The sequence below is a fragment of the Podarcis tiliguerta genome (genome assembly GCF_965153285.1).
Source record: "Podarcis tiliguerta genome assembly, chromosome: 3".
NCBI lineage: Eukaryota > Metazoa > Chordata > Lepidosauria > Squamata > Lacertidae > Podarcis > Podarcis tiliguerta.
Window position 1 is genome coordinate 2,075,435 of NC_139536.1, and position 27,938 is coordinate 2,103,372.

Here is a 27,938-nt window from a genome sequence, read left to right on the forward strand (position 1 = left end):
AGTAATAAGGTACCAATCAAACCAGAAAATAAAAAAAAACAATGGAAATGGTTTGAAGATGATTATGTCCAAGTACTTGCTGAAAACCTAACATGTTGATATGTTTGGATTAATGTTTGTAAAGCTGGTTTAAAATAAAAAATAAAAAATAAGTTAAAAGAGTTAAGAAATATAAATTTAGATAAAAATTGAAATGTGAACTATTATAATATATAGGAGAGTGAAGAATGGTGGAGAGAAGTCAGAAGGGTGTTTTAACATCTAATTTAGTGTAGTAGGGTAATATGAATTTTGCTTTGTGTATATGTGTTTGTTTGTTTGTAAATAAAATTTTCCAATAAAAAGACAACGACAAAGAAAATAAAATAGGATAATAAATTTGCAGTGATATCACAAAATATGGTTCATTATTAGTGGTCAATGTAAAAGTTCTTGGCTTGTGAACTGGTTTAAACCTAAACAAAAAGGGGAAACGGGATAGAATATCTAACTTGTAGCATTCAACATCGCCTGGCTAAAGGCCTAATCCGGAGCCCTTTTGTTTCTGCTTAGATTCAGTATGAATAATAGTCGTTTTCCCTCTTATGTTACCGGTGAACCAATATAAAGTGTTGATATATAGATGAATGTGGGGATGGGGTTCAAAGTGAAGATAATAATTTATGCTTAAATTTCAATTTAGATAAAATCCTGATGGTATAAAATAATAATAATAATAATAATAATAATAATAATAATAATAATAATATTCTTCCTTTCTCTGTCCCTCCCTTTCCCAGGAGGCATTGAGCTTGACCTGAACCGCTTCCCACGTGGCGCTAAGACCGCCAAGCAGTGCAGCATGGAGCTGGGGACGGGTGAGATTGAGGTGCCCATGGTCTCTATCTTCAAACAGAAGAGGGTGAAGGGCTGGTGGCCCTTCTTGGCACGAGACGAGAACGACGAAATGGAGATGACGGTAATGGGCCTGCGCAGAGAGGGATGCCATCTTGGCTTAGAGGGGAGGCCGGGTCAGGTCGTGGAGGGCGGGAAAGGCACCCCCAGATCTGAAGGAGCCCAGGAGAAAGGGGTGGAGCAGCAGGTCAAGAGTCGGCGAGAAACCTGGTTATGGGGTGGACAGTTATAGCTAGATGGCTTAGAATCATTGTATCGTAGAGTTGAGATCTCAAGAGTCCTCTAGTCCAGCCCAACCCAACCCAACCCAACCCAACCCAACCCAACCCAACAAACGTTGCTAAGTTATCCCTAGCATGGCCATCCAACCACTACTTTAAAATCTCCAGTGATGGAGAGGGCTTAATCAGATATGGGTTGGTGGTCTACGGTTCTGCCTTGACCCTTGGTTTCTTCTGACTTTGGGTGTGATGTGCAGAGGTGGAGTGAAGGCTGCCAGGACTTTTCCCAACATCATGCCATCCTCTTTGGTTCCTGTACATATAACAACAACAACAACAACAATAATTTATTTATACCCCACCCATCTGGCTGGGTTTCCCCAGCCACCCTGGGCGGCTTCCAACAAAGTATTAAAATACAGTAGTCTGTTAAACATTAAAAGATTCCCTAAAGAGGGCTGCCTTCAGATGTATTCTAAAAGTCTGCTAGTCTTTGACATCTGGTGAGAGGGCATTCCACAAGGAGGGTGCCACTACTGAGGAGGCCCTCTGCCTGGTTCCCTGTAACTTGGCTTCTCGCAGCAAGGGAACCGCCAGAAGGCCCTCGGCGCTGGATTTCAGTGTCCGGGCAGAACGATGCGGGTGGAGACGCTCCTTCAGATATACTGGGCCAAGGCCGTTTAGGGCTTTAAAGCACCAACACTTTGAATTGTGCTCGGAAACATACTGGGAGCCAATGTAGGGCTTTCAAGACGGGTGTTATGTGGTCTCGGCAGCCTCTCCCAGTCACCAGTCTAGCTGCCACATTCTGGATTAATTGCAGTTTCCGGGTCACCTTCAAAGGTAGCCCCACGTAGAGCGCATTGCAGTAGTCCAAGCGGGAGATAACCAGAGCATGCACCACTCTGGCGAGACAGTCTGCGGGCAGATAGGGTCTCCGCCTACGTACCAGATGGAGCTGGTAAACAGCTGCCCTGGATACAGATTTGACCTGTGCCTCCATGGACAGCTGTGAGTCCAGAATGACTCCCATGCTGCGCACCTGGTCCTTCAGGGGCACAGTTGCCCCATTCAGGACCAGGGAATCCTCCACACCTGCCCGCCTCCTGTCCCCCCAAAACAGTACTTCTGTCTTGTCAGGATTAAACCGCAATCTGTTAGCCGCCATCCATCCTCCAACCGCCTCCAGGCACTCACACAGGACCTTTATGAGCTGAAGCACCTTGTTCACATCCCCCGGCCTGCCTTGATTGATGCCCATTGAAAACACAGGCACCTCCTGCCTCTATGGCAAATCCAGCAGTGATCAGAACATAAGAAGAGGCTGTAGGATCAGGCCAATGGCTCAGTCTAGCTTCCTCTTCTCACAGTGGCCAACCAGATGCCCCCCAAGGGAAACTCGCAAGGGGGACCCCGGTCACAAGAGCAACTCTCCCCTCCTGCCGTTTCCAGCAGCTGGGATTCAGAAGAACTGCTGCTTCCAGCTGTGGAAGCAGATCATAGTCATCCTGGCTAGTAGCCATTGATAGCCCTCTCCTCAATGAATCTGTCTAATCTTCTAAAGCCATCCAAGATGGTGGCCATTGCTGCCTCCTGCAGGAAGGAGCTCCATGGTTTGGCAATAATAATAATAATAATAATAATAATAATAATAATAGAATCATAGAGTTGGAAGAGGCCACAAGGCCCATCGAGTCCAACCCCCTGCCAAGCAGGAAACACCAATCTGTTTGGGGATGCCCAGTGCATCTCATGCAACCTTTCCCCCTGTTGGATCAGACCCAAAGTGCAGATGTCTCCTTTCCAAACGTGGAGAAGAAGGAGAATCATAGAATCATAGAGTTGGAAGAGACCACAAGGGCCATCGAGTCCAACCCCCTGCCAAGCAGGAAAACCATCAGAGCACTCCTGACATATGGCTGTCAAGCCTCTGCTTAAAGACCTCCAAAGAAGGAGACTCCACCACACTCCTTGGCAGCAAATTCCACTGTCAAACAGCTCTTACTGTCAGGAAGTTCTTCCTAATAATTTATTTATACCCCGCCCTCCCTGGCCAGAGCCGGGCTCAGGGCGGATAACCCCAATAAAATCACAGTAAAAACATAAAGGGAGGGGGGGAACCAATTTAAAATACAGGTTAATTTAAAATGCAGCCTCATTTTAAAAGTAGCCGATAAATCAAGACCATAAGGGGAGGGAAACATAAGGGTCAGACTGAGTCCAAACCAAAGGCCAGGCGGAACAGCTCTGTCTTGCAGGCCCTGTGGAACAATGTCAAGTCCTGCAGGGCCCTGGTCTCTTGGGACAGAGCATTCCACCAAGTCGGGGCCAGTACTGAAAAGGCCCTGGCCCTAGTTGAGACCAATCTAACCTCCTTGTGACTTGGGACCTCCAAAGTGTTGTCATTTGTGGATCTTAAGGTCCTCCGAGGGGCATACCAGGAGAGGCGGTCCTGTAGGAATGTGGGTCCTTGGCCGCATGTGTTATGTGATGAAGTACTTTCTTTTATCCCGTTCTGAATCTTCTAGCATTCAGCTTCACTGGATGTCCGTGGGTTCGAAACTCACCTCTAGCCTCCTTCTCCCCCAACAGGGAAAAGTGGAGGCCGAGCTTCACCTTCTGACGGCCGAGGAAGCCGAGAAAAGTCCGGCCGGGCTGGCTCGTAACGAGCCCGACCCATTGGAGAAACCCAAGTGAGTGGCAAGAGGGGAGGAAGGGGTGGTGGGAGCGGAGGTCCCCAAGCAGGATGGAGGCATAACAGGGGAGGTCTGAAGGCTGCACAACCGCACAGGGAACAGTAATGGCCACCGACCGTCTTGGGTGGGACGCACCACCCCGTTGATCTACCTTTCCTGTTCTCTCCCTCCTCCGTTGACTCCGTTCATCTCTCCCTGTCTCTCTCTCCCCTGTGTCCTCGGTCTCTCTCCTCCTCCTCGCCCCACCTTGCCCTCCTGCCCCAGCCGCCCAGATACCAGCTTCATATGGTTCCTGAACCCTCTCAAGTCCTTCCGCTACTTTATCTGGCACACGTACCGCTGGCTTCTGCTGAAAATCCTCCTCCTCGTTCTCTTGCTTCTTATGGTCGGACTCTTCTTGTACTCCATGCCCGGCTACATGGTCAAGAAGCTGCTCGGGGCCTGAAAGGGTCTGCCCCTCTTTCCTCAGGGTACCTTCCTTTTTTCCACCCCACGCCCGTCTCGGGGGCCGCTTCGTGCCATGACCACGGCGGGAAACATGGGCGGGGAGGGGTAGGGATGGATAAGAGACGTAGGAGGTAAAGGTAAAGGGACCCCCTGACCATTAGGTCTAGTCGTAGCCAACTCTGGGGTTGCGGCGCTCATCTTGCTTTATTGGCCAAGGGAGCCGGTGTACAGCTTCCAGGTCATGTGGCCAGCAGGACTAAGCCGCTTCTGGTGAAGCAGAGCAGCGCACAGAAATGCCGTTTACTTTCCTGCCGGAGTGGTACCTATCTATCTACTTGCACTTTGACGTGCTTTCGAACTGCTCAGTTGGCAGGAGCAGGGACCGAGCAACAGGAGCTCACCCCGTTGCGGGGATTCGAACCGCCGACCTTCTGATCAGCAGGTCCTAGGCTCTGTGGTTTAACCCACAGCACCACCCGCGTCCCCCTCCCCCCCAAAAAGGAGATTCCCCCTCAAAAAAACCTTTAGAAGGTGGGAGAGGAGGAGGGACAGGTGAGAAGACACCTGGTTTCCCAGGTTAGACTCCTTGCTCCTTAACCCCAGGTGTGTGAGGGGCTGACGTACTCGGAGACGCCCTACTGTGTCCAACATGCCTGTGCTTGAACGTGGGCCCTGTGGCTGAGCTGTGGTTTCAGCAAAGTATCCCAGAAAATAATGAGTGGAGATGATCAGCCAGCGAGCAGCTGGTCTGCCAGAGGGCGGCCATCTCTGCCCACCCAAACCACTTGACCTGCATGCTCTTTCCCAAGAACCACATCCCAGAATCCCTGATGACCTCGCCTGGGTTGCCAGGCCTTGCAAGGGAGGGTTTGCTGGTGTTCCCCAGGCAGATACAAACAGCTGGGGGCCCAATTTGCTGACATCTGTGTATGGCGACCCACCAGTGAGACATGAGTTGTCAAGGGCCCAGCGGGTCCTTGCATTTGCTTCCTGAAACGTCACTGCCGTCCAGCCCCTGCTTAAGTTGCTGGTGTCATCGGGCCAGCAATGCAAGTGGGAAGGTGGCCAAGTCTTGTACGGTGGCCGGGTCCAAGGCGTGACCTGAGGAAGCCATCTCCCCGCTGCCCCGAGGAAACTGTCGCCATTGCTAAGCGTGTGTCAGGGACTGGCTGGGCAAAGAGGAGCTGTGGGGGGGGGGGCGCCGGCTGGGGAGTCCCCCAAGGAAATCCCCAAAGGTAGAAGGCTCAGAGCCAGGGGGTTGGTGGCGGGACACCGAGGAGAGCTCAGAGGGGGAAGATTGGGAGGAGGGGCTGGATGCTGATGTGGTAACAGGGTTTCGTGAGCAGGGAGAGTCGGCGACAGGAGCAGTTCAGACTCCGAGGCTCAAGCAGAGGAGGGGGGTGGGGTTCAAGAGGCCGCTGGAGAATCTAGGGAGTCTCTCTCTCTGGCTGCGACAAACTCCCCTCCTCCCTGAATGAGCAGAATAACGAGGGCAGGCCAGAGGACAGAGGTTTGAGACTGCTGGGAAAACATCTGGTAGAAAGAGAGGGTGGAAGGCAAGGACCTTCAGTCCTGGAAGATGCTCCTTAGGGGAGCGTTGCTGAGTTGCCTGCCGTTTCCTTGAATAAAGAATGAGCTTCACTGTGGATGAAGCCCTGCGTCTTTCGTGCTGATGTGCCTCTGACTCCAGCCCTGGACATTTTCTCCCCCCACCCTCTCTCTCCTCACAGTCGTCCGGATACATCCTTCATCTGGTTCCTGAACCCGCTCAAGTCCATACGGTACCTCATCTGCACCCGCTACAAGTGGCTCATCATCAAGATCGTCTTGGCCCTCCTGCTGATCATCATGGTGGCCCTTTTCCTCTACTCCATGCCCGGCTACATGGTCAAAAAGCTCCTCGGAGCATGAGGAGGAAGCTGCCTACACCCTGGGCCCCCCACTTTCTGAGCCTGCCGTTCTTGGTCATCGCCGGCTCTCGTTTGTGTTTCTTTTTTGTGACTTCCTTGTGTTTCCTCTCGGGAAATATGCGGGTGGGATGGGGGCAGCAGGAGCTCGGAATTTGCTCCGCGGTGTTGGGGAAGGGGGAGAAAGGAGTTTTCTTTAACCCCCCCAGACATGAGCACTATATCCTCAGCAATTCTTCTTGGCCTCTCCAGCCCAAGTCTTTGGAGCTGGAGAGCCTCGCAGTCTAAGGACTCCTCTCTCGCACCCGCCTTGCCTCAACTGGAGCATCCTCCACAAATGAACCCATGAGGTGGAGCCACCCAGTCTCTGCTCTGTGTGGATTTGACATGTTCGCCTGTCTCTCCCTCCTTTTCCGTTGTTTTTACTTCCGCAGCAAAACTCCGCACGAGGCTCTGGGAATGCCAGAGCCTTCTCCTCCTTGCGCTAGGTGTGACGTGATCCACTGAGATTCTGGCGCCCCTGGATGGCGCCCAATGCTGTCGTTTTCTTTATTGAGGCTACCCCCTGGCCCACCACAGATGGGCACAGCTCCCTGCTGGTTCCCAGCCCGGTAGGGAGAATTGAGGCATTTGCCGTGCTGGAGCAATGCCTACCCACATTTTCCGAGGGTGAGCACAAATCACATTAGTCCGTTCATCAGCTGCAGGTGCTGAGAGAAGATGGGGTATCTCCCCCTGGTGGGAGCAAGCGTAGCGGCCGACGGTGCAATGTTACACGTGTGTCTGCTCAGAAGCAAGTCCCACTGAGCTCTCTGGGGTTTGCTCGCCTGTCAGTGGGCTGAGGATTGCAACATATAAAAGACTGTGCTGCAAATCCACCAATCCCCAAGCCGTGAGTTCCCAGTTTAGGCAGTCCGCTTTGCCGGCCCCCTCTGCAGTTTGAGGATAACAATACTGACCTCTTACTGGGCTCTCATGAAGATTTCACCAAGATAAGCTCGAAAAGTACTAGATAAATAGGACCATTATTCATTGGATGATAAGCGCAGACAGCTCTCGCTCGATCCTGGGCTCTTCAAGAATATCCCGTAAGCCTGACAGGGATGGTGCTTGGACACACACAGAGATGTGTGAGCATAGAGCAATAATGTGGAGATGGGGGAGAGACTCCAGTCTCCAGATTTTCTAGTCCCTTGGCCCTTTGACGGGCTGGCTATGATCTTCAGACAAGCCCCCTAGCCACTTGAACCCTGGTTGGGGCAGGGAGAAGGAAACAGGCTTGACGAATGTTTCTGATGGCCGAGTCCAAAGCAGCCTTTTGTGGCTGGTGACTCAAGGGGAAGGTAAGGAACAACCTGCTTTTCCCAGAAGAAGACATCCCAATTCCTAGTAACTGAAATATTCAAGTCTCCTCTTTCCTTGGTCAGTGGAGGGTTCCAGTAAGCAGTTTTTATTCTGACATAAGGGATACGCAGCACATTCTTCAGGGTTGAGATGGTATACGGAGAAGGCGTGTCCTTTTGAAACAAGGGATTGTTGTTGAAACCCTTCAAGTAGGGCGATGAGGCTTAAGGATGCAGCTTGCTTCTTAAAGCGAATCCGCTGATTGAGACAGGCAAAGCTAGAAAGACCAAAGGGGTGGATGGACCGGGTGACACGTGGCCAGTACAGCTTCACCGTCGCCCAGCATGTTTGGGCAACTGCTTGAGACCCATGGGTTTTTGAAGGGCTTTTTGAAGGACCCCTATCCTGGCCCGGTCTCTAATCCATCCTCTGCAAAGTCTGCAAGGAGCGCAGACTTAAGAAGCACAGCAGTCATGCAAAGTGTTGGGCCCACTGGCTTGACGCAACACACCGCTGTATCGAGGCATCGCCTCTCTTGCGGGATCCTTTCGGTCCCTCTTCCACGTGACTCTTAGGCTGCCCTTCCTGCTCCTCTCTCCGCACTCAAGAGGCAAGCTGGGAGGGTGGTCTGAAGATCCAAAAAAGCACATCACTGACTCCAAATCCCACATCACCAAAAAACAGCCGCCGGGCAGCAGTGGGCGATTTTTGGGCAAGCCATCAACCCTTAGCATCTACTAGGTACAGATAACGGCTAACGGGGGGCAAGGCTAGCACACCAGGCAGTCACAAGGGAACCGTAGCAGCCATGGGGCTCATGCAGTGGTGTGGAGTGAGTGAGAGAGCCACAGGGGACCAATGTGTTGGGAAGGGAAGAGGCAGGGGAAGATTGGGGGGTCAGATGGAGGTGGCAGGTGGCCCAGCTCTAGCACAACTCATCTCTAGAGTGGCCTTCGCCAGCCTAGTGCTGGGCAGGGCTGATGGGAGTTGTAGAGTCTCCAGAGGGTGCTGGGTCGGCGAAGGCAGCCCTAGAGAAACCAGCACAGGGAAATGCTGCTCCCTCCTGCAGTTCTGGAACAGCTGGTGGCTTGTGTGTTTCATCCTGTCTTTCTCGTCCTGATTTCCTGAGCTGTGTGTAAAGGATTGATCCTGTTTCTCTACTGTTGCGGGGAGGGTTCTTTTGCGGGTGGGCGTTCTCTGTGCACTGTTAATACGGGGTCTTTGGGATTTGCTGTACGGATCAGGAGATAAATCTGTAAGTTCTTTAATAAAAACAGATCACCAGAAAGGATCAGAGTCTGGATTGCTTTTTGTGGAGTGATGAAGGAAGGAAGGAAAATGTTGGGTTTCTGTTATGCCACTGTGCAGTTTTTGGAGTCACAAGACTCTGTTTACATTCCAGACTGTTGGAATTCTCACGGGAGACGAGAGACGGATGTTGATGTTACTGGTTTCCTGTTTCTTTGTCCAGTGGTTCACTGACTCTCACAGAGAGCAGGTGCATATTCTTTTCTGTCCTGGGTAGTCAGAAATAAACATAGCGATGTAGCACATATTTTTCTCTCCTGCTGCTTGGATACTCTGCGTAATGGGGGAACGTGCCAGAAGCCTCATCAAAGGCTTAGGTCGTTAATCACCGTCGGAGGAGGGGAGCCTGATGGATTCCGAAGAATGCAGAGGAGGAGATCTATTTCAGCTCGGTCGAACGGAACCTCCAACATTTTTGGTTATGGGCGCCAGATGCAGCTTATCTTCTGTGTATGTCAAGAAGATTGATGAGAGCTGCTGGTAAACGGCCTCAGTCTACATTAAAGACAGCTCGGTCGAACAGAACCTCCGACAGAAAATACCTACAAACTAGTGGCTTATATAAACCTAGCCAGTGAGTGCCTGGTGTTTCAGAGAACCCCAAAGGTATTACGGAATGGAGCTACAGGAGAAACAGGAGGCCTAGATCAGGGTTCCCCTTTTCCTTCATGATGCCTAGTTCCCTGAGTCCTGAGACCTCAGCCTGCCCGCTACCCACCTGGCAGCAGCTGGTGATTTCACCACACTGAGCATCCTAGGAACAGAAAACTTTTAAGAGAATTGTCAGGTTAAGACTCTTGCAGATCTGCTCATGCACCCAGGAAGCATGGGGATTTGTAGTGCCTCAACATTCACCTACCACTTGGCCTCTGTGCACCCACATCCGTCCTGCCCACATCCCCCTGTCTTCATTGCAGGGCCTCTCTTGCAGTTTGCCACCATCTTCATGATCTGGTCCCATTTATACCCTTGAGGGCACCTGGTTTGGGTGACACTTCCCACAAGCAACCCTCCGGGCAGAACAAGGAACCTCCAATTACAGTGGTACCTCGGGTTAAGAACTCAATTCGTTCTGGGGGTCCGTTCTTAATGCGAAACTGTTCTTAGCCTGAAGCACCACTTTAGTTAATGGGGCCTCCCGCTGCCGCCGTGCTGCCAGGGCACGATTTCTGTTCTCATCCTGAAGCAAAGTTCTTAACCTGAGGTACTATTTCTGGGTTAGCGGAGTCTGTAACCTGAAGCGTTTGTAACCTGAAGTGTCTGCAACCCGAGGTACCACTGTACTTGGCCTCACAGGTGCCCTCTCTGACCTCTGACCCTGCTTATTTTGTCTGGGCTGCTTCCAGAGTCCTACAAGCCCCATTCATCAAATTATTTTGGCTCTTGGTTCCAACCTCCTCTTGCCTCAAGTGGAACTGGAGGTCCACCTTTAAGCACACTGAACAGTTTGAAAACAGAAACAGAGCCCACCCTGCTCCCCATTCATTCTTCTCCTCAAGCAACAGCAGCAAATATAAGACGGGAGAAACAGAACAGCCACAACAATTAGCCATTTATTAGCCTCCTCTCCCTAATGACACTTAGAAACCTCTGCGTTCTGAGTAACATCTTCTCCCGAGGGGTAACAAACTCAAAAGTTAACATTTTGGGAGGGTCAGTGGTGAGTTTTGCTGGTTCTGAAACACATCAGGTGGGGATTTTTGAGGACACTCAACACATGTCAAAAGTGTTTGCAAGCCTTCTATGGCATGCCCCAGTTGCTGGGGAACAGCTGTGTGGCTTGTACTTTGCCAGGGGCTACTCACCAAGGTGTGACCCAACCCAGCGCTCAAGGGCAGCGGAGGGAACGACAGGCCAAGCCTGCTTTCCCCCGCCAAGACTCCTTTGAGGAGTTAAGCAAGGCTCGCTGGGATGCCTATGAAGAAGAAGCTGGGGCAGCAACTGCACCGGGACGTCAGGTGTTCATCTGCAGGTGCAGCAAGTGGGTCGGAGGGATCAACAGCTCGGCATTCACCTGCAGAAAGGGAAGCAAAGACCATCAATAGCGCCCACTCCTGCCCAGCCAGGCTCAGGGTGGGTGATGCTTAAAAGTTAAAATTCCTGCATTGCAGGGTGGTGGAATAGATGACCCTGGGGTCCTTTCCATCTCGACAATTCTATGATTCTCTCTTTTTTTAAATATAATTTTTATTCAATTTACAGGTAGGTAGCCGCAGTCGAAACAAAATAAAAAAAATTCTTCCAGTAGCACCTTAAAGGTAAAGGTACCCCTGCCCGTACGGGCCAGTCTTGCCAGACTCTAGGGTTGTGCACCCATCTCACTCAAAGAGGCCGAGGGCCAGCGCTGTCCGAAGACACTTCCGGGTCATGTGGCCAGCGTGACATCGCTGCTCTGGCGAGCCAGAGCCACACACGGAAACGCCGTTTACCTTCCCGCTAGTAAGCGGTCCCTATTTATCTACTTGCACCCGGGAGTGCTTTCGAACTGCTAGGTGGGCAGGCGCTGGGACCGAACAACGGGAGCGCACCCCACCGCGGGGATTCGAACCGCCGACCTTTTGATCGGCAAGCCCTAGGCACTGAGGCTTTAACCCACAGCGCCACCCGCGTCCCCACCTTAGTAGCACCTTAGAGACCAACTAAGTTTGTTCTTGGTATGAGCTTTCGTGTGCATGCACACATCTTCAGATACAGGCGGAGAAGGAACCTTGTGGAACTGAGTTCTACCCACAGCAGCAGCAGCAGCAGCGCCTCTCCTGCCAGAGCGGACCCTTTGCCCCAACAATGCCCTCCTCCCCTCGGTCCCGCAGCCCGTTGCTCACCGGGGACTGGAGATACTGCCGTAGCAGCATCCTGAGCTCTGCATTCTGCTGGCGCAGCACGTCCGTCTCAGCGATCAGCTTTGCTCTCTGGTCCAGGATATGGCTGCACAGAAGAAGAAGAGTTTGGATTTGATATCCCGCTTTATCACTCCCCTTCGGGAGTCTCAAAGCGGCGAACATTCTCCTTTTCCTTCCTTCCCCACAATAAACACTCTGTGAGGTGAGTGGGGCTGAGAGACTTCAGAGCAGTGTGACTGGCCCAAGGTCACCCAGCAGCTGCAGGTGGAGGAGCGGAGACGCGAACCCGGTTCCCCAGATTACGAGACTACCGCTCTTAACCACTACACCACGCTGGCTCTCAGGTGGGGGAGGGAGAGGGGAAACTGTTACCACGAAAGCCAGGCAAGGAAGAGGCACGTTCTCACCACCAGGGGTCACCCGAGGCGCAGTCTAGACGGGCGAGGAGCACTCCTGGCATCAGGGAAAGGGCCTCCACAGGGCAGGGCACCTAGCTCAAATGTGCTCCACCTTCTCCTTCTCTTCAACGGCCCCCACCTCAACGACCCCCCTCCCTGGGGAGACGTGCAGGGACTTAACAGGACCTACCCACCCCCGCCCCTGCCTTACTGGTATTTGTGTAAGCCAGAGACCAGGGCATCCCACAGCTTCAGATTCCCGTCCGGGATGGCGTGGGCGAGAGCGTCCCAATACTCTGAGTCCTTAGAGTCGTCCCGTTCTTCGCGCGCTTTCTTCACCAGGGGGTATTTCTCCCTGAGGTGGGAAGGAGGGAGAGTCAATGGCTGGGAACCGGGAAACGGAACCAGACATGCTCCTCCGCCCACCCACAACACTTGCGGCCCACTCAAATACCACCCCTACTTTTAAAATGTGGATTTGGGGTGTGTGTGTTACTGGGCTGTTATTTTTATTATATATTTTGTGGTTTTATATTTTCATTTTGTTCTGTGAACCAGGGGGTATATAAATTCTAATTCTAATAATAATAATTTGTGCCACCCCCTCCATCTAAAGCAACCACCCACAGGAGGAAAAAGGCCTGCGGACTGTCTTGCCAGAGTGGTGCATGTTCTAGTTATCTCCCTCTTGGACTACTGCAATGCGCTCTACGTGGGGCTACCTTTGAAGGTGACTCAGAAACTACAACTAATCCAGAATGTGGCAGCTGGACTGGGGACTGGGAGCAGCCGCCGAGACCACATAACACCAGTCAGAAAGACCTTCATTGGCTCCCAGTACGTTTCCGAGCACAATTCAAAGTGTTGGTGCTGACCTTTAAAGCCCTAAACAGCCTCGGTCCAGTATACCTGAAGCAGCATCTCCACCTCCTTCGTTCTGCCTGGACCCTGAGGTCCAGTGCCGAGGGCCTTCTGGTGGTTCCCTCACTGCGAGAAGCCAAGTTACACGGAACCAGGCAGAGGGCCTTCTTGGTAGTGGCACCTGCCCCGTGGAACACTCTCCCAGCAGATGTCAAAGAGAAAAATAACTACCAAACTTTTAGAAGACATCTGAAGGCAGCCCTGTTTAGGTAACTTTTTAATGTTTAATAGGTTATTGTATTTTAATACAAAATAAAAATAAAAATGCAATAACCTATTAAACATTAAAAGCTTCCCTAAACAGGGCTGCCTTTATATTCCGTTGGAAGCTGCCCAGAGTGGCTGGGGAAACCCAGCCAGATGGGCAGGGTATAAATAAGAAATTATGATTATGACTTTATGAGCAGCCCCACACATCCTTCCTCCCCACAGCACCCCAAACCAGCCCTATCCTCTTCCTCCTCTTCCGCAGGCAGACCCACCTTGGCTCCTGGAATTCCTGGACAAAAGCCTTAAGGGCTTTAAGGATGTCGTTGGGGTGCATGTACAAAGCAGAGAGAATCGAAGAAGTGCTCGGGGGGGCTTTGTCCTCGTCCGGCGGAGCCAAAGAGCCCTCCCTCTCGCCCTCCTCCTCCTCCGCCTCGACCTCTGAAGGCTCTTCTTTGGGGCCTAGCTCTGCGAGGAACTCTTCCAACTCCTACGAGGCAAGGAGACACAGAAGGAGGTGGTTTATCCGGGTCCCCTAGGATTCTGACCCAGTGGAGCTGAGACTTATGGGGGGGAAGCAGCACAAAATGCCACTTAGTGAAGAAGTGGAAGAGAGAAATTTAAGAGAGGTATTCTTGTAGGCAACTGCAGCGGCTCAAATACTTGTGGCCAAGGGATGGAAAGATCAGGAGGCTCCAAAAATAACAGATTGGCAAATCAAATTACCGGAATTGGTGGAGATGGCTCAATTGACTAGCAAACTCGGAGGTAACTCAAAGCAAAAATTTGCGGAAAAATGGGATGGTTATAGAAGATATGTTCAAAAATACAATAATAGTTTTGACTCTGTGCTAGCATTCGAGTGACAAAGGAAGTAAAAGGAGGTGGATAACAATTAAGGATTTATGGCGCTGTGGTCTAAACCACAGAGCCTAGGGCTTGCCGATCAGAAGGTCGGCGGTTCGAATCCCCGTGACGGGGTGAGCTGCCGTTGCTCGGTCCCTGCTCCTGCCAACCTAGCAGTTCGAAAGCACGTCGAAGTGCAAGTAGATAAATAGGTACCGCTCCGGCGGGAAGGTAAACGGCGTTTCCGTGCGCTGCTCTGCTTCGTCAGAAGCGGCTTAGTCCTGCTGGCCACATGACCCAGAAGCTGTACACTGGCTCCCTCGGCCAGTAAAGCGAGATGAGCGCCGCAACCCCAGAGTCGGCCACGACTGGACCTGATGGTCAGGGGTCCCTTTACCTTTACCTATTGTGTCTGAGCTAGCCCCATCGCCACGTTCCAGCCCCACCCTGGCCTTACCGGATTAGCAGCCACCTGCTGAGCCTTGAAGCCCCTGAAGAACTGCACCAGGTGATACACGTCGTCTTCGCTGACGATGGACAGAGCCTGCGGAGAGGAAGGGAAAGCTCAGCAGGCGCCCGGTTAGCCTCCAGTGCCAGGATTAGCGTGTGATGCTCCTCCCAGGTGAGCTTGTGGAAGAGCTCAGACAGGCCCTTCCATCATGGGAGAAGTGGCTGCCTGTGTTTATTTGAACTTTTGGAAAAATCTCACCTTGTGGGTTTTTTAAAAAAAATATCAAAAAGAGAAATGCAAAGATTGTTATCAAATATATTTTTAAATGTCAACCTAGACCAGCGGTTCTCAACCTGTGGGTCCCCAGATGTCGTTGGACTACAAATCCCATCAACCCTGAGCTCTGGCCTTGCTAGCTAGGGGTGATGGGAGTTGTAGTCCAACAACATCTGGGGACCCACAGGTTGAGAAAGGCTGATCTAGACCATGGGTAGGCAAACGAAGGTCCGGGGGCCGGATCTGGCCCAGTTAGCTTCTGGATCCGGCCCGTGGACGGTCCGGGAATCGCTGCGTGGATCGGTGTGGATCTGATCGTTGGGGCTGCACCAGTGGGCGCATTCGGCAAGGCCTCCCACCTCCCTGCTTCTCCCCGCCCTGCCTAGAGCAGAGACAAAGGGGACTGGGTTTTGTTGGTGCCAGCAGCACTGTGAGCGCTCGAGCGGCCACCATTGTAAGCAGGCTCAATTTGGGTTTTGTTGCTCCCAGCTCCTCTACAGAGCCCTTTGGCGCGCCGCTCATCGTCCCGCTACTGCCAGCCCCTGCTGCTTGCAAGACACAGGTAAGCAGCCACCGGGGCCAGTCCGGGGCTATGGAGAAAGGAGGGGAGAATCGTTGGGGGTAGGGGGGAGATGGCTCACCTGAGTAGAATGTGTCCTTTTATTAAAAATGCAGCTCTGGGTTATTTGTGGGGCCTGCCTGGTGCTCTCGTATAGAATGCTGTGCCCTTTTATTTAAAATGCAGCTCTGGGTTATTTGTGGGGCCTGCCTGGTGCTCTCGTATAGAATGCTGTGCCCTTTTATTAAAAATGCAGCTCTGGGTTATTTGTGGGAATTCATTCATTCCCCCCCCCCCCCAATATAGTCTGGCCCCCCACAAGGTCTGAGGGACAGTGGATCGGCCCCCTGCTGAAAACGTTTGCTGACCCCGGATCTAGACCAGTTGTTTTGGATGACAAATCCCAGCATCCCTAGCTAGCAGGACCTGCGGTCAGGGATGATGGGAACTGTAGTCCAAAGACAGCTCGAGACCCAAGTTTGGGAAACATCTTGATAAGAACACCAACCCGGATGAAAAGAAGAGGGAGAAAGAAGTAGAGATATGGAGATAGAAAAAAGATTAAAAGAGAAAAGGGAAACTTACATTACTGTTGTCAGTTCTTCCCATTGCTAATTTTATTGTTTTATCTTTTTTTGTAAACAGCTTTGGAATTTTCTTTTGCAGTCAGGCGGTAGGAAGAGGTTGTGAAACAAATAAATCAGGCATAGGCAAACTCAGCCCTCCAGATGTTTCGAGACTACAACTCCCATCATCCCTAGCTAACAGGACCAGTGGTCAGGGATGATGGGAGTTGTAGTCCCAAAACATCTGGAGGGCCGAGGTTGCCTACGCCTGAAATAAACAAACTTCCACAGAGGATTCCCCGCCCCCCAACAAATTGATGTGTGAAAATGTGGAACTTCAGATTGCAAAAGAGAGAGAGAAGGAACCCAAAACGGGCAGATGGGCCCATAACCTTACCGTGAAGATGGAGTCCAGCCTCATGAGGGTCCGGTCGTGCTTTTCCAAGGGCTGGAGGAGACCTCGCAGTTTGCTCTCAATCAGGAAGCCCTGGCAAAAGAGAGGGGGGCAAAGGCGTTCCTGAGTCCCTGGCAGGCAGGCCCAGAGGGGGGGCCATATGGGCCACTTGGCCCGGGCCCCTGATTCCAAAGGGGGCCTCGGTCAGCATATTCACAACCGCAGGGAATGCACTGGGGCGAAGGCGGAGGCGCAAAGGATGGGCGGATTCCCTGGGGCCCTGGCTGGCAGCGCGAGAGAAAAGCTTCCCAGGGTCCAGAGCAGGACCTGCAATCAGCTCCGCAGAGGAGCGCGGAACGGGTGCCAGGTGGGTTGAGGCGACCACGGCTCCAGCAGCCAGCGCACCGCGAATGCGATGGCGGACCACATTTTTCATGCTGTTAAAAGTTGGTGAGTTTTTGTTTGAAATCTTGTTTGCCAAAAATTAAAACCACACATACCTTAAAGATAAGTGTGTTGACTTTCTTATTGCTATTTTTTTTTTTTTAAATGATGAAAAATTGATGAAGATGTGGCCATTTGTTTAACATTTTGTTGACTAGGCCAGGAATATTACTTACACCCGGGAGTACATATAGCTCAATGAGGATAAAATTGGGTGGAAACCATGTTTTTTAAAGAAATTGTGGCTTATGAGCAATAGTGGCTTTCTCACAAGCATACGTCTTTTTTAAGAGTAGAATAAGAAGACGGAGAAGTTTTAATGATAATTATAATTAAATAGATTTTTAAATACATTATTGAACTATTAAACATGGTATAATACATTTTAAAATGAATAATGCATTTATTGTTAAATGTATTTAAAATTATAATACATTGTAAAAAAATTATGTTATATACTTATTTATAAGACTTCAGGGTAAAAAAAGCAAGGGCCACATTATCTACCGTATTTTTCGCTCTGTAGGACGCACCTTGTTTTAGAGGGGGAGAAAAAGAAAAAAAAAATCTCCCCCTCTCTGCTCAGCACCCCTTCAGCGAAGCGGCAAGAGAAACGGAGCCCCTTCCATTTCTCCTCCCGCTTGGCTGAAGGGGCGCTGCGCAGCTCTCCCTCTCTGCTGAAGCCAGGAGAGTCTTGCTCTCCTGGCTTCAGCGAAAGCAACATGTAGCCTCCGGAGCGCGGAGGGAGCGCTCCCTCTGCGCTTTGGAGGCTTTGCGTTGCTATCGCTGAAGCCAAGGAGCCTGCATTTGCTCTATAGGACGCACACACATTTCCCCTTAAATTTTGGAGGGGAAAAAGTGCGTCCTATAGGCGGAAATGACCGGCAGAATCCGAGACCAGGGAGAAGAGTCGATGGAAGAAGACTGGAAAAAAATTATTTACAAAAATACTGTAAAATTAATGAATGTTAGAAGTACATTGGAATGAAGTTACACGGTTTTAGCAGAAGGGTTATTAAGAATGATATGATATGAACATTAAGTGTTAATGCGTTAAATTGGGAAATTGAAAATTAAATTGTATTATGATAAATTAAAGATTAAATTGAAGAAGAGGGAAAGGATTTGTTGAATTAGATAACTTGAACTAGAATAAAAAAAAGGGAGGTGCAAGGAAGTCGAGGAAATAAGCTAATGAAAGATGTGGATATAAAATTTGGATGTGTGTTTTTACTTTTGTTTCTTTTTTTATGTTGTATTGTTGTATTGTTTTTATTTCAGTTTCTATTGTGGATGTATTGTTTGTTGAATTTATGTATTGCTTTTTTTGTTTTGTTTATTTTTTATTGTCTTTCTTGTTATAAGTATAAAATACCCAATAAAAATCTTATTTAAAAAAAAAGAAAGAAAAAGTGCATCCTATAGAGCGAAAAATACGGTACCTGGCCCAGGCCTCTGCCTGGCTCTGCAAGGCCCTGCTGGCAGGGCAGGGCAAGTCCAGCCACCATGGCATCCCACTTGCTCGCCTGCCCTCCACCCCACTCACCGACTCATCGCACAGGAGCTCCAGGATGTGCTTGACCGTCTTGGTGGAGATGGACCAAAGCGCCTTGACCTCTGGCTCCACACCTTCAGGCCCCTGGCGGTCCTCATCCGGGGCGCTTTCCTTCTCATCTCGGAAGCCGCCCTCCAACGTGAGAGACTTGCTGGCTGAAGGGAAGAGCGATGCCCGGAAGCGGGGATAAAGAGAGGCGCAAACCAGGACTCCAGCAAAACTTTACCAGAAGAAAATAACAAATGCAGACAACTGCTGGAGACGTGGAAGTAGAAATGCAAACTTAGTACATATGATGATTAACTGCCCGATGATAAGATCATTTTGGTGTGAGGTGAGGATATATATAGCAAGAGTAATAATAAGAAATTGTTACTTAGGGGATTTGAATTTAATTCTAAATTATATACAGGAAACGTGGGAGATTACAAGGGGTAAAAAAAAAATGGATGTGCCGTGCCATATTCGAAGCAAAAAAAACTTGTTTTGATGAATTGGAAAAGCAGCAAAAAGATTCCATTAAGCACATGGATTGCCAATATGGACAGACTAGTTATATACGAACGAATTGCATAAGAATGGATAAATATCAAGGAATACTTAAGCGATAAGGCGGAAAGAGGTGGGAAGTAGGGGGAGGAGAGGTGGGGAAATCTTGCTAAAAAGGTGTAGTTATAGGTATATCAGTACTCAAATATGAATTGTTAAATTGTGTTATTAGTGTTATTGTGGTTTTTATTGTACGTGTTTTTTGTGGTTGCTGTTTGTATTGAAAAAATGATTAAATAAATAAAAATAAAAAAGAAAGGCGGAAACCGAATGGCAAGCCAAGTTGATGGACTATGCTGAAATGGCAAAACTAACTGGGAAGCTCCGAAATCAAGAAGACAAGGATTTTAGTAAGGAATGGGAGAAATTTATAATTTACTCACAAGACCACTGTAAGCAGTTAGGAGGATTTTAACCACACTTGTAAAGTAATGGAAAGTATGGACAGTTTAGAAGGATAAAAAAATTGGATAAGTATTGATATGCAGTTGTAAATACAATGGTACCTCGGGTTAAGAACTTAATTCGTTCTGGAGGTCCGTTCTTAACCTGAAACTGTTCTTAACCTGAAGCACCACTTTAGCTAATGGGGCCCTCGCTGCTGCCACCACGCCACAGCCGCACAATTTCTGTTCTTATCCTGGAGGAAAGTTCTTAACCCGAGGTACTATTTCTGGGTTAGCGGAGTCTGTAATCTGAAGCGTATGTAACCTGAAGCGTCTGTAACCTGGGGTACCACTGTAATATCATTAGGACCTATGGAAGGGATGGCGGGAAGTCAGGAGATTCAGAGTGATTTCGATATTTGTATTCGGAATTTTTTGTTGTTGTATATTTATACTTTCTAAAATCAAATAATAAAAAATAAAGAGAGGCACAAACCCAGCCACCCAGGAGAATTGTTGATTCCCCTCCGCACACTGATTTCAGCAACAAAGAGGTGCATTCCTTAATCATAGAATCATAGAATCATAGAGTTGGAAGAGACCACAAGGGCCATCGAGTCCAACCCCCTGCCAAGCAGGAAACACCATCAGAGCACTCCTGACATATGGTTGTCAAGCCTCTGCTTAAAGACCTCCAAAGAAGGAGACTCCACCACACTCCTTGGCAGCAAATTCCACTGTCGAACAGCTCTTACTGTCAGGAAGTTCTTCCTAATGTTTAGGTGGAATCTTCTTTCTTGTAGTTTGGATCCATTGCTCCGTGTCCGCTTCTCTGGAGCAGCAGAAAACAACCTTTCTCCCTCCTCTATGTGACATCCTTTTATATATTTGAACATGGCTATCATACCACCCCTTAACCTCCTCTTCGCCAGGCTAAACATGCCCAGCTCCCTTAGCTGTTCTTCATAAGGCATCGTTTCCAGGCCTTTGACCATTTTGGTTGCCCTCCTCTGGACACGTTCCAGTTTGTCAGTGTCCTTCTTGAACTGTGGTGCCCAGAACTGGACACAGTACTCCAGGTGAGGTCTGACCAGAGCAGAATACAGTGGCACTATTACTTCCCTTGATCTAGATGCTATACTCCTATTGATGCAGCCCAGAATTGCATTGGCTTTTTTAGCTGACGCGTCACACTGTTGGCTCATGCCCAGTTTGTGGTCAACTAAGACTCCTAGATCCTTTTCGCATGTACTGCTCTCAAGCCAGGTGTCACCCATCTTGTATTTGTGCCTCTCATTTTTTTTGCCCAAGTGCAATACTTTACATTTCTCCCTGTTAAAATTCATCTTGTTTGTTTTGGCCCAGTTCTCTAATCTGTCAAGGTCGTTTTGAAGTGTGATCCTGTCCTCTGGGGTGTTAGCCACCCCTCCCAGTTTGGTGATTATTATTTTTTCATCTTGATATTTTATTAAGGATTTTCTTGTTTTACAGAAGTGTAAAGCCTCGTTGTTGTTTTTCCATGTAACATTTTTACAAAAACAAAGATCACCAGTTTGGTGATTTAAGCAACAAAGAGGTGCAGCTAAGCCCCGTAGCAACCTGTCTAGAAAGAGCTGAGGCACTACCTCAGCCTTAATTACTTTACTGTAATTATTATATTTTCTTAATTGCTTTACTGTAATTACTGCAGCAGTGGAACGGTCCACCCTGGGAGGCTGTGGATTCTCCTTCCTTGCAGGTTTTGAAGCAGAGGTTGGATGGTGATCTGTAATGGATGCTTTAGTTGAAATTCCTGCATTGCAGGGGGTTGGACTGGATGACCTTTGGGGGTCCCCTTCCAACTCTGTATTTCTACAATTCTACTTTATGAAGAAGTTAAGGGGTGATATGATAGCCATGTTCAAATATATAAAAGGATGTCACCTAGAGGAGGGAGAAAGGTTGTTTTCTGCTGCTCCAGAGAAGCGGACACGGAGCAATGGATCCAAACCAGAAGAAAGAAGATTCCACCTAAACATTAGGAAGAACTTCCTGACAGTAAGAGCTGTTCGACAGTGGAATTTGCTGCCAAGGAGTGTGGTGGAGTCTCCTTCTTTGGAGGTCTTTAAGCAGAGGCTTGACAACCATATGTCAGGAGTGCTCTGATGGTGTTTCCTGCTTGGCAGGGGGTTGGACTCGATGGCCCTTGTGGTCTCTTCCAACTCTATGATTCTATGACATATGGGTAGCACCTGACAAGCTCAAGGCAGGAAACAGGGATGAGCAGAGGATGGTTTCCAGTGATGGCTTGGTCACACGAAGCGGCTTAAGCACCCTTACTGAACACCATGCTCCTCTCACTGCTTAGCAGTAAAAGGAACTGTGCAAAACCGGGCACGTCTATAGATTCTGGCACCATTTTCATAACCTGCGTACCAATTAATTTGGTTTTCCACAGGGCATTTTGAGATTAACTGGATGGGGAAATCACTGAATAGTATCTAACAAAAGAAACATAATGATTTTTGCGTGTGTGTGTGTGTGTGTTTGTTCTTTGTTTTTCTGTTTCATTTTTAGAAAGTGTGTCATTATTTTAGTGGTCTTTTTCCTTTCCTGTTTCCTTTTTCCTTTTCTTGAATATACGTAGAGATGTAAGGTTTTTGTTCACTGAGTTTGATATTATTTGATCTGGTCATTATTATTTGATTCATATAGAAGTTATCAATGTATGTATTTGTTATCTATACAATATTTGTATATTTTGAAATAAAATAAATAACTTGATGGGAAAATCCAGCTTTCCCAAAATCCCAGGTCCTGCTTTTCTTTGTGAAAAAAGGCAACTTTCTATCCCTTATTTCCAGGAAAAAATAATCCCCATAGAATGGCCTCCCACCCGGCCCGTTCCTTGCTGAAGAAATCCTAATATTTGTTGAAAACTTCTACTGATGGAAGAAGAAATGTATGCGCAAAAGCACCTTTATGCCAATGGCTTCAAACTGCACAACTTGCCCCCCATTGGATGACTGGGGGATTCCCTCGCTCTAGGCTTGGCCACAAGGGCTCTGGAGAAGAATACAGACCCACATGGAAAAAGAGGGAAGGGGTCTTGCCCTGGGACAGAGCTTCAGCCTTCAAGGCAGAAGGACCCTGATTCCATCCTCCAGATCTCTGGGGCTGGGAGAGCATCACTACTTGAAACTCTGGACAGCTGCTGACAGTCAGTGTGGACAACACTGAACCAGGTGGGCTGATGGTCTGATTAAGGCAGCTTGCCTATGTTAAGGGACGTGGGTGGAGCTGTGGGTTAAACCACAGAGCCTAGGACTTGCTAATCAGAAGGTCGGCGGTTCGAATCCCTGCAACAGGGTGAGCTCCCGTTGCTCGGTCCCTGCTCCTGCCAACCTAGCCGTTTGAAAGCACGTCAAAGTGCAAGTAAATAGGTACCGCTCTGGCGGGAAGGTAAACAGCGTTTCTGTGCGCTGCTCTGGTTCACCAGAAGCAGCTTAGTCATGCTGGCCACATGAATCAGAAGCTGTATACCGGCTCCCTCGGCCAGTAAAGCGAGATGAGCGCCGCAACCCCAGAGTCGGCCACGACTGGACCTAATGGTCAGGGGTCCCTTTACCTTTACACCTAAGTTCCCAAGCAGCAGAGCGGTGGGATGGGGGTGAGAGACAGCCTTGCTTACTTTCTGGTGCGATCACCTCCCTGGCCAGTTCGCTGGCTGACTTCATCTTCTTGCTGTGCACGATGGGACCCACATTGTGCAGGAACCAGCTGTCTGGCTCGATCCACTGTAACCCGAGTTGCTGGGCGTGGATGACACGGTCGGCGCTGAAGATCTTGCGGATCAGGCCCTTGGCCTCCTCCTCGTTCATCAGCCACACATCCAGGAAGTGCTCAGCATCAACGATGGCAAAATGCCTGCGTTGAAGGTGAAAGGTGGAGCATGAGGCTATAACAACAACAACAACTACAACAACTACAACAACAACTACAACAACAACAACAAAATAATAACATAATAATAATAATAATAATAATAATAATAGTAGTAGTAATATTTATACCCCGCCCTCCCCAGCCAAGACCGGGCTCAGGGCAGCTAACACCAAATATAAAACAAGTTGATTGAAATACAACACAAAAACAAGGTTAAAATACAACATTAAAACAATAATAATAATAATAATAATAAATTTTATTTATATCCCGCCCTCCCCAGCCGAAGCCGGGCTCAGGGCGGCTAACAACAATTAAATAATCAAACAATCAAATAATCAAACATTCTAAAAACATTCCATTATAAAAATTGATTAAAATCAAATTAATGGCAACCGTTAAGCAAAATTCTGTGCAGGTTGCCAGAGGAGGGAGTCAGGCTGGGCCCTGACCAAAGGCCTGGTGGAACAACTCTGTCTTGCAGGCTCTGCGGAAAGATGTCAGGTCCCGCAGGGCCCTAGTCTCTTGTGACAGAGCGTTCCTCCAGATTGGAGCCATAGCCGAGAAAGCCCTGGCTCTAGTTGAGGCCAGCCTAACCTCTCTGAGGCCTGGGACCTTCAGGATGTTTTTATTTGACGAGCGTAGGTTTCTCTGTGGGGCATACCAGGAGAGGCGGTCCCGTAGGTACGAGGGTCCTAGGCCGTATAGGGCTTTAAAGGTTAAAACCAGCACCTTAAACCTGATCCTGTACTCCACCGGGAGCCTGTGCAGCTGGTATAGCACCGGATGAATGTGATCTCGCAGTGAAGACCCCGTAAGGAGTCTCGCTGCGGCATGCTGCACCCTCTGGAGTTTCTGGGTCAGTCTCAAGGGCAGCCCCACGTAGAGCAAATTACAATAATCCAGTCTCATACAAAAATGCAGCCTCATTTCAGCAGAAACACAAAAACTTTTTTGGGGACGAAAACGTCAAGTCTTCACCAAGACTTACTATCCAGACTGGTCCTACGTGGGCCAGAAAAAAGCCAGGGAAGTCCCCAAATGGGAATTCCATCACAGAAGGAGAAAGGAAAAAAGAAGAGGGGGAGGGGATCAAGTTAATTCTAAGCCTCAGGTTTGGAAGCTCTAGCCCCATGCTGGCCCAAATGATTCCTGCATTGCAGGGGGTTGGACTAGATGACCCCCACGGTTCCTTCCCACTCTACCATTCTATGATTTCCAAACTGGATCTGAGCTCAGGCCTGCGTACCAGCACACTGAATCATAGAATGGAAGAGTTATAATGGACCTCCAAGGTCCAATCCTCTGCAATGCAGGAATCTCAGCTGGAGCATCCATGGCAGAGGGCCATCCAACCTCTGCTTAAAAATGGCCCGAGGAAGGAGAGTTTCCAACCTCCCAGGGGAGACTGTTTCGCTGTCGAACAGCTCTTACTGCTCCTTTTGATGTTTCGTCAAAATAATAATAATACAGTGGTGCCCCGCAAGACGAATGCCTCGCAAGACGGAAAACCCGCTAGACGAAAGGGTTTTCCATTTTGGAGGTGCTTCGCAAAACGAATTTGCTATGGGCTTGCTTCGCAAGACGAAAATGTATTGCGAGATCCTGCGGGGTTTTTCCCCCTCCCGCCCTTTTTCCCAAGCCGCTAAGCCACTTAACAGCTGACCGCTAAGCCGCTTAACAGCTGACCGCTAAGCCGCTTAACAGCTGACCGCTAAGCCGCTTAACAGCTGACCGCTAAGCCGCTTAACAGCTGATCGCTAAGCCGCTTATCAGTTGATCCACTAAGCCCGCTAAGCCGCTAATAGCCTTTTAGCAGCTAATTCGCTAATCCCTTAAGCCTTTAATAGCCGCTAATAGCCACTAAACCGCTAATAGCGCTAATCCGCTAAGCCGCTAATGGGCTTGCTTCGCAAGACGAAAAAAACCGCAAGACGAAGAGACTCGCGGAACGGATTCTTTTCGTCTTGCGAGGCACCACTGTACACACCAATGCTTTCTTACGTATCACCCAGACATAGACTAGAGCAGGGGTCAGCAAACTTTTTCAACAGGGGGCCGGTCCACTGTCCCTCAGACCTTGTGGGGGGCTGCACTATGTTATTTTTTTTGGGGGGGGGGGGAATGAACAAATTCCTATGCCCCACAAATAACCCAGAGGTGCCTTTTAAATAAAAGGACACCTTCGACTCCTGTAAAAACACCAGGCAGGCCACACAAATAACCCAGGGATGCATTTTAAATAAAAGGACACATTCTACTCATGTAAGAACACGCTGATTCCCAGACCGTCTGCGGGCCGGATTTAGAAGGCGATTGGGCCGGATCCAGCCCCTGGGCCTTAGTTTGCCTGCCCATGGACTAGAGCACATCAGAGCCAGGCCAAAGCATCAAAGCATGAAGGAAGTTTCCTTTCTGGCTCCTGATGTGCTGATCAGTCAGCGAAGCCCGGAGCCATCTCAAGCAAGGTGGGAGCTCCTGGAAGTGACATAGAGGAGGGAGAAAGGTTGTTTTCTGCTGCTCCAGAGAAGCGGACACGGAGCAATGGATCCAAACTAGAAGAAAGAAGATTCCACCTAAACATTAGGAAGAACTTCCTGACAGTAAGAGCTGTTTGACAATGGAATTTGCTGCCAAGGAGTGTGGTGGAGTCTCCTTCTTTGGAGGTCTTTAAGCAGAGGCTTGACAACCATATGCCAGGAGTGCTCTGATGGTGGTTCCTGCTTGGCAGGGGGTTGGACTCGATGGCCCTTGGGGTCTCTTCCAACTCTATGATTCTATGATTCTATGAAATACACTTCTTAAATCCCCACTCCCTCGTCAAGTCCAAGGGGTGGCCTTGGGCAGATCATTCCCCCTTTATCCATCTTTAACCAACATCTGTGATGGTAGAGCACCTGCCTCGCACGTGGGAGGTCCCTGCTCAATCTCCAGCGGCATCTTAAGGAAGGGCTGGGAGAGACACCCTGTCTGAAACCCTGCGGAGCTGTTGCCGGTGAAGACCAGGGGTGAGGAATGTGGATATTTCACCCCTCCCATTGCAAGAATCTCATGGTGTTTCAGAAAGGAGGGGGCGGAAGCTACTCATTGCTTTTTCTGCTCCTGCCCTACTCTGTGGGAGTCTGAGCATTATCTGTGTAGAGATGACTGCATAACGATCTGTAACACTCATGCAGTCCAGTAGCCTCTGTTAGTCTTTAGTTTACAGTGGTACCTCAGGTTAAGTACTTAGTTAGTTCCGGAGGTCCGTTCTTAACCTGAAACTCTTCTTCACCTGAAACACCACTTTAGCTAATGGGGCCTCCCGTTGCCGCCGCGCCACCGGAGCAAGATTTCTGTTCCTATCCTGAAGCAAAGTTCTTAAACCGAGGTACTATTTCTGGGTTAGCGGAGTCTGTAACCTGAAGCGTATATAACCCGAGGTACCACTGTATGCTATATGGTAATTTATGGACCTAATAGGCGTGCTCTGGTCCATGGGGTCATGAAGAGTCAGACACGACTAAACGACTAAACAACAACAACAATAGGTATCTAAAGCTATTTGCACATGTTGCCTTGCAACCAGTCCATGCAGAATGTCGGCACCCTATTCAGTGGTACCTCGGGTTAAGTACTTAATTCATTCCCGAGCTACGTTCTTAACCTGAAACTGTTCTTAACCTGAAGCACCACTTTAGCTAATGGGGCCTCCCGCTGCCGTGCTGCCGGAGCACGACTTCTGTTCTCATCCTGAAGCAAAGTGCTTAACCCGAGGTACTATTTCTGGGTTAGCGGAGTCTGTAACCTGAAGCGTCTGTAACCTGAAGCGTCTGTAACCCAAAGTACCACGGTATAGTTTATTTTAGTTTGCAGTAGCTGCAACAGAATAAAGAAGTTAAGCTTCAGAGCTGTCCTTTGTGTCATTCATACTCTGCTGTGCTCCGCTGACTGTGGTGCTGAGTTTGGTGCTCACAGCTCAAAGTTATGACTCCATTGCACTTAGACCTTTTCCTGAGTGGATGCTCTCTGGAAGTACTTCCCAGTTCACCTGGCCTAATCGAAGCACTGGGGCTGAAGAGGCTGAGCCCAGTCGTTGGCACTGGCTCAAAGGCGAAGCTGAGAGGGAACTCTTTCGGCTCCCCGGACCAGATCCTGATCAGGCCAAATTTGGCAGGGAGGCAGTTTCCTGCACCCCAGTTTTGAATCAGCCTTTCAGAGTAGGGATCGTTTTTGTCTGCACCTGGGCTGAGCAGGAAGGACTCAGAACAGAACCCGCCTGCTCCCCCCAAGCTGTTTTGAGCCTCGGCCCTTCTTCGGACTCGTGCACGGTCCCACTGAACCCTGGTTCAGACTGTTGCAGACAAGGGGCAACAGTCTTTTCTGGCACACGAGCTCTGATGCCGCAGTGCAGCCCTACCTCATGGTCCTCTGCAGGTCCTTGTACTGCTGCACAATCCGTTTGTAGTCAGCCGTCAGAGCCATGTTCTCCTCGCGGTACTGCTTGATCTGTCTGGCAAACTTGAGGCGCAGGTTGTTCAGGATATCGTGCAACCTGGAGGCGGGGGGAAGAGGCGGATCTTGGCTTACGAAAAGGAAGAGCAGACCCAGCGAGACCTGAGGGTGGTAAGGGCTCCAGCAGAAGAGAAGGGGCACACCGTATTTTTCGCTCCATAAGACGCACCTTTTTCTTCCTAAAAAGTATGGGGAAATGTCTGTGCGTCTTACTGAGCGAATGCGTGGTCCCTGGAGCCGAATTGCCCAAGGGCAAAAAGCAGATCATGCTTTTTTTTTTTTGAAAGAGGGAAGTGGGTGTTGAAACAAAG

At 49.4% G+C, this 27,938-nt stretch overlaps 2 protein-coding genes across 4 annotated transcripts in view; one reads left to right on the forward strand and one right to left on the reverse strand.

Annotated features, from left to right (window-relative positions):
* The window catches only part of OTOF (otoferlin), a 184,791-nt gene extending 175,994 nt beyond the window's left edge, over positions 1–8,797 (forward strand). For 2 of the 3 annotated variants that reach the window (XM_083432494.1, XM_083432493.1), the window contains 4 exons: positions 780–958; positions 3,708–3,808; positions 4,076–4,281; positions 5,989–6,096. In XM_083432494.1, the coding sequence (XP_083288620.1) occupies positions 780–958; positions 3,708–3,808; positions 4,076–4,256 (461 nt within the window). In that variant the 3' untranslated portion in view covers positions 4,257–4,281; positions 5,989–6,096. Of the gene's footprint in view, positions 1–779; positions 959–3,707; positions 3,809–4,075; positions 4,282–5,988 lie in introns of all 3 variants that reach the window. The other variant, XM_083432492.1, reaches the window with a different exon arrangement.
* A 1,555-nt stretch (positions 8,798–10,352) lies between these two features.
* The window catches only part of DRC1 (dynein regulatory complex subunit 1), a gene marked incomplete at its 5' end in the record, with an annotated part of 34,071 nt that continues 16,485 nt past the window's right edge, over positions 10,353–27,938 (reverse strand). The window contains 9 exons of the mRNA XM_083432323.1: positions 10,353–10,831; positions 11,640–11,742; positions 12,267–12,410; positions 13,459–13,673; positions 14,487–14,573; positions 16,279–16,368; positions 18,266–18,429; positions 22,880–23,115; positions 27,533–27,667. Coding sequence (XP_083288449.1) covers positions 10,772–10,831; positions 11,640–11,742; positions 12,267–12,410; positions 13,459–13,673; positions 14,487–14,573; positions 16,279–16,368; positions 18,266–18,429; positions 22,880–23,115; positions 27,533–27,667 — 1,234 coding nt within the window. The 3' untranslated portion in view covers positions 10,353–10,771. The remainder of the gene's footprint in view (positions 10,832–11,639; positions 11,743–12,266; positions 12,411–13,458; positions 13,674–14,486; positions 14,574–16,278; positions 16,369–18,265; positions 18,430–22,879; positions 23,116–27,532; positions 27,668–27,938) is intronic.